Source organism: Pundamilia nyererei, unplaced genomic scaffold (genome assembly GCF_000239375.1).
Source record: "Pundamilia nyererei isolate P.nyererei 1_Seehausen unplaced genomic scaffold, PunNye1.0 scaffold00117, whole genome shotgun sequence".
In the NCBI taxonomy this organism is placed as follows: Eukaryota; Metazoa; Chordata; class Actinopteri; order Cichliformes; family Cichlidae; genus Pundamilia; species Pundamilia nyererei.
The window spans coordinates 1,082,949-1,089,220 of NW_005187518.1; the positions used below are offsets into that span (position 1 = coordinate 1,082,949).

At 41.5% G+C, this 6,272-nt stretch overlaps 1 protein-coding gene across 1 annotated transcript in view; it reads left to right on the forward strand.

Moving 5' to 3' along the window:
* ppm1lb (protein phosphatase, Mg2+/Mn2+ dependent, 1Lb) overlaps nucleotides 1-6,266 on the forward strand; it is a 53,052-nt gene extending 46,786 nt beyond the window's left edge. Inside the window, exons 3-4 of the mRNA XM_005742153.1 lie at nucleotides 3,426-3,587; nucleotides 5,640-6,266. Coding sequence (XP_005742210.1) covers nucleotides 3,426-3,587; nucleotides 5,640-5,980 — 503 coding nt within the window. The 3' untranslated portion in view covers nucleotides 5,981-6,266. The remainder of the gene's footprint in view (nucleotides 1-3,425; nucleotides 3,588-5,639) is intronic.
* Nucleotides 6,267-6,272: the final 6 nt, after the last annotated feature.

The window sequence follows — 6,272 nt, forward strand, 5'->3', positions numbered from 1 at the left end:
GTTAGCTCGTTAACGTGTTGGCATCTAGCCCCATGCACAGAGCGATCGGAGATTTGCCCTGTTGTGGCGTTAAGGTCATTTCAACGAGATTAACCTGAAAGCACTAGTGGGAACACAACGAATATGACTGCACATTTACGCCGACATCATCCTAGTGCAAAGACAAAAACAACAAGCATGCTACTAACTTTAGCCGAGTCATTTAGACAGCTGTTAGCACATGATTTTCCTTATGCTGCTGAGAATATAGCCCAGAAGAAGCGGATAGTATAGCTTTTATTTTGGAAAGAGACATTTCTCTGTAATAAACTCTCTTTTCCAAAGATGAGTGATTCCTCAATCAGATACAGGGCTCGCAATATCGCTAGCCCGACGTCCCGGAGCTAGCGATTTTTTTCAGACGGGCTACCAAAATTCTATCTCTTCCCTGCCCGTTGGGCTATTGTAGGAAAAATATATGTCAATGCTTTTGCATTCTTTCAGAAATGTAGCTGGGTAATTATGCCATTGGCATCGGTGAGCCACTGTCAATATGTGACATATTGAAGTCGCGTTTGAATTTGCGCTTGTTTTTTTGCTTTCACTTTGCAATCTTGGGCACTGTGTATAGAGAGCGACAGCACTGATCTGTGAGTGATGATAATCTGCGCACCAATTCCTCTGACATCGTCTTATTAATCGTTAGCTTACTATGCAAACATGACAAGTGAAATCTCCCGCAGCAAGCTTAAACATGTGAGAGGTTGATCGCGCAGAGAATCGCTGAGCTTATATCAGTGCGTGTGTAAAAGCATTTCAGTTCTGCTGAGCCAAATAAGACAGGTCAGGGTGAAGAAGTGACAGCCAAAGAAAAGCTTACCACAAAACGGAGAAGTTATGACAAATCAGACTATAAGGCAAAAAGAAAGTGCAGCTTTATGGTTTCATGGACAAAATAATTTCTGTGGCTGCAATATGACGAGCTAAATAACCAGGGCTGCACATAAGTGGTCCGCAGGTGCGCATTCGCTGTCAAAATAAAAAACACGCACAAGGGTTAGGGTTAAATTTAAAAACTGTACTTTTGAGTTAAAATATAAATTTATAATTTTAAATGACAAATTAAAAATGCATGAACATTTTTTTGTATCGAAAAAATATCGAACCGTGACACCAAAGTATCGAACCGAACCGTGAATTTTGTGTATCGTTGCACCCCTAGTAAATAACATTGAAGTGAATTGAATACCTCTGTTTGTGCTGTTTATATTAAGCATGCATTCCAGCTTTAGGGGAGGAACGTTAAAGCGGATTAAGGTTTGACTTTGACAACCAAACTCCCTGAACTAGACTAACTAGAATAGATATGGTCATAGCCCAGTTAAATCAAATCTTCTGCTACTCTCCTATTTTGCCAAGAACGAGAGAGTGGAGAAATGATAGGTTGGTTCGGCTTTGCACACTAAAGCCAAAGCTAAATCTTACACAGGGCTCCAGAAAGGCTGGGACTGACCCCGAGGAAGCTGCTGTAGTTATTTAGGGGTGAAAAAAAATGAATGGAATGAAAATAAAAAGCTGAGACGGTCTGAGAGGCGTGATATGCAAATCCAGAGTGTTGCTCTGACTTTATAAAGCAGGTCGAAATGATCCACATTCTAAAAATAATATACTGCTCTAAATGTTAACAGTTCAAGTCCAAGGAAGTAAGGCAGGATGGCAGCTCTTAAGGGATAAAATTACTGTGGATGTGCTAATGGGCAGGTAGTGTTTTTAGAAAGGCTTTGAAGAAGACCGCGAGGTAGGGCGAGCGCGGTGGTGGCAGTCCTGACCCCACATTTTTCACCTAAATGCCAAGCAGGTTGGCTAAGTGCATAAATCCATTCAGGTGCTGTGGATACACTTAGACTGAACTCTCCAGATGTATTTGAGAGCATAAATAGAGCCCGTCAGAGTTTGCTAACTGAAAGAGTGAATTAGTGCAGTGTTGCAAATTGAAGTGAGAGACTAACTGGGGTTAAGATGTTAATGGTATTGGAGTGTTGAAGGTGTGCCTGGCCAAGCTAAGCCCATAATTAGCATGAGCACAGGGTGCATATGGGCCATGGTGCCATTTTAATAGGGAATGCTGAATGTGTGCACTGAGAGGCTGGGCTAATTGGGGAAGGGTGTGCTAGGAAGGCACCTCAGTCCATTATCTCTATCACCATGGGAACTAGATAAGGATAATTAGCTGGACAGCATGGCACAGTGCAGTGACAGCTATAGGCACAAGGATTAGGGATGCATAACGTGGTGAAACTAATAGAAATAGATTTTTCACAAGGTCTGTGAGATTTACAATTAAGCGGCATCAATTTTCACTTCACTTCAGACTAGTTACTTTCCGCCTCTAGTTTCACCCCAAATCTTTCCTCAAAGGGGAATAACAAAATCACTGTCCTGCTGAGGAATTGTCTCTGTCCTCCAGCTCTATGCCCATCTCACACTTGTTTTATTTCATCTGCATCATGCACTGCAGCCTTTTCTTTACCGTTTCACTGCTCACCAAGCGACTGCGTCAGGTCTGGGACAGAATAACTGCAAACTGATGGAAGAAGCCTTCACGGAGAAGAGATTTATTCCATCGGGTTCAATGAGAAACAGCTGAAACATACATTTTCAGTCAGCATCGGCACAAATATGTGAAACTTAAAAGAAAAGTTTGAAATGTTAGTAGATCATCCACATACTTGTAGTGGCATTTAAACCTGCTTAGTTTTTAGCCCTTTTTTGTCTCCTTTGGCATTTTTCTACCCTAAAATCCTGACTGTGACTTGACTCTACCCCCTCTCTCGCTGTCCGGGTGGTCCAGAACTTTCTTTTCCCTCTTTCCTGTGTCCCTCTCTCTCTGTCCACTTTTGTCTTCGCTCGGTGTGAGCAGATGGCCAAACAGGCAGATCTGTTCTTTCTCTACAGGACTTTGGATCTCATACAATAGGCCTCAGATCCTGAGTACATACACTGTTCTGCCTGGCTGGGAAGCTAAACAAAGAGAGGAAGGAGAAAAAGAGTGGAAGAAAGAGAAGTTGCGTCAAAGAGCGTTTGAATTGTTTGCACGTGGCTTCAGGACGGACGTGCGTGTCTTGGAAGAGCGCTGTGTTTTTATACTGTACTGTAAAACATTGTGTGTCTGTCACTGGATCAAGTTTTCAATCACACATACTAAGGTTTAAGAATTGGGGATATAATGAGCTGACATAAATTTATCAGCTGTCACATTGTTTTTAATAAACACTGATTAATAACAGCATGGTATTTTTGAACCACATGAATGCTGTTTTTCCATCACTCTGGTAAAGACAGAAATATCTCAGCAGCTGTTTGATGGACCGCTATGAAATTCATGTCCAGCTACCGTGATTATCATCTCCTTGCTTCTCCTCTACCCTTCCCCTCCTCTGTTTCAGGAACTACATGTCTGGTGGCCCTGCTGTCTGATAAGGAGCTGACAGTGGCTAATGTTGGAGACTCACGCGGAGTTCTTTGCGATAAAGACGGCAATGCCATTCCTCTATCACACGACCACAAACCTTACCAGCTCAAGGAGCGTAAGAGGATCAAGAAGGCCGGTGAGAAAATGGGCTGCGATCCAGACCCATACGCAGTTCTCATTATATTCAGAGCAACAGAAAAGACTTCAGTTAAAACTTGAGGGAGCATCCAAACTCACATTGTTGCTATGAAAGCATGAAATGAGTCTTCTTATGATCAAAGCTAAAAGCCATTGCACAGTCCTCCCCCCTCATACATCTCAGTCTCAGGCTGACATCAAAACCTACTGACTGATAACACTATCTGCTTCTAAAGCAGCATGTTATCAAAACCAGCCAGACGGTGTTCAGTGTTTAAGGTGTAATCGTAGGCGCAATTCTCCCTCCAACCCAATCTGCATACTCTCTGCGTGAGGAGAGTTTGATGGCAAATTTCCAGATTAGTCAGTGTGATCGGCAGAAGGATAGCCCACTATCGCCATCTAATGGTCCAATTTGGTACTGAACATGAAAGATTTTGTTGACTGATAAGACAAGCATGTTTTCAGTGGAGAAATTTCCTACAGTTTTTTAGCAGCCTTCAGTGAGAAGTGCACCCAAAGCTTCAATCATAAACTGTGATGTGCAGAATGACTGTTGTACTGATCTCTTCTGAAGAGCCTTTACTCCAACACCAGCCTTAAAACGCCAGCACTCAGCATCTGGCTGAGTAAATTTATGGTCTGATAACAGAAAAGTAAATTTACGTGAACGCTGTAAACCTTGCCTGTGCATTGTCGATGTAAAAGCCCAACAAGGGACAAGGGCAGGAAATTAGCAACAATTATAAACTGTAAACTGTTTAATGCTCTGCACTGGAACTACGTCAAACTGCACTGTCACTTTTAAATAAAAACATAGAAATAAAAATATTTTTAACTCCTCAATAATAAATCAAGTACCGAACAGCAAATTCACATTTAAGATTTAAGACTAATTTATTTAAAAAAATACAAAACGCAGTAAATCAGAGGCCTTTTCCCCTAAAATTTGCACACTAATAATAAAATATGTTTACATTTATATTAAAGCTTTATAATAATATTAATTAGCTATATTCTTAACAGTCTGTGCTGTTCTGTGGAAAAGTCTTGAACTTGTCCTCATTCCTTTATATTGTGCTAGGAAATGATAACCAATTTGTATTTAATCATAAACTTAAACCTTGCTGGGATTTTTACATTTTTCTTAACAAAAAAAGGACGGAGACTGCACCAAGAGACAAAAAAGATAAAAGACTGAGACTAGAGAAGAAAAAAACGGGCGAATTTTTTCTATTATAACATCAACAACAAAAAGAAAAGATGTAATAAAGCTTCATGAGCCAAACAAGCTCATTTAGCGGCTGAATTATCCATAAATGGTCCACAGTGAGTTTGGTGCCTCCTGAGGGTTAGTGTAACATGCTGTCAGCAGCAATGATGCTAAAATACTGAAATTAATGGGAAAAAAACACAATTCATGGGCTATTTGAATACAAATATAACGATAAATGCTTGAAGATGCATTTACAAGCTTAACTTTTAATACCTCACAGCAGCTGAAGAATCAGTGGCTGCTAAAGCGAGGACAGAGAGACCAAGTCCTCTGCTTTTTCTGGGAATTTTTGCGGGAATTTTGGACCTTTTTTATTAGTCAGAGTTACACATAATTAGATTTTTTTATAGCCATGGCCTGAACTTTTAACCTCAGTACTTTTTTAACATCCTGCTTATGGCCTTGCTCACTGCAAATTTGGAAGTCTTCATGGCCTAGTATCCAGTAATTTCCAGTATAATTCCCTGTCTGCATATCTGTGGAAGCCATAGTGGACTCACAGCTGTACATGCAGGATGTGAAATGAATTTAAATGTTTCTAACAAAAACAGTGCTGCACTGGGTCAGTGGCAAAGAGCCATGTTTGCGTTTTGATGTCATTTCTTAGTTGATGAAACATCCTGTCATTTAATCTGTCAGAATATTTTACATTTTAATGGTTAAGTAACTATACAGCTATACACGTGTGTCTCCTCCCACCTTTGTTTTTATAATTTCTGTCTTATTATCCTGGTTTCTTACATTTTTTCTAATATCCAACCCACGCATCCTCAGGCGGTTTCATCAGTTTCAATGGCTCGTGGCGCGTCCAGGGCATCCTGGCCATGTCCCGCTCTCTGGGCGATTATCCTCTGAAAAACCTCAACGTGGTCATTCCCGATCCCGACGTCATGTCCTTTGACCTGAACAAGCTGCAGCCCGAGTTCATGATCCTGGCGTCGGACGGCCTGTGGGACACCTTCAGCAACGAGGAGGCGGTTCGCTTCATCAGGGAACGACTGGACGAGCCGCACTTTGGCGCCAAGAGCATCGTCCTTCAGTCCTTCTACCGCGGTTGCCCTGACAACATCACCGTCATGGTGGTCAAGTTCAAAGGCAAGGCCAGCGAAAAGTAGACCGCACGTCTTCTGCGCACAGTATCTATTTTGTGTCTGAATATAAATAAGAATATACTTAAGATGAAATAAGCGCTTTTTGAGCGAGAACTATTTCTATCACACATATTTACAGCAGTTTGTCCCTCAGTGCATCCGACCCCCACCCCGTCATGCCCCCCTCGCCTGCTTTACTTTGCGATAAAAGTGACCCAATAAAAATGTCCTTCATTTAGTCTTAGCCATATCTCTGAGGCACCGTAAAGCGAGCTGGATCACTGTTATGCAAATAATCTGATTAAGCTTTGTGCAG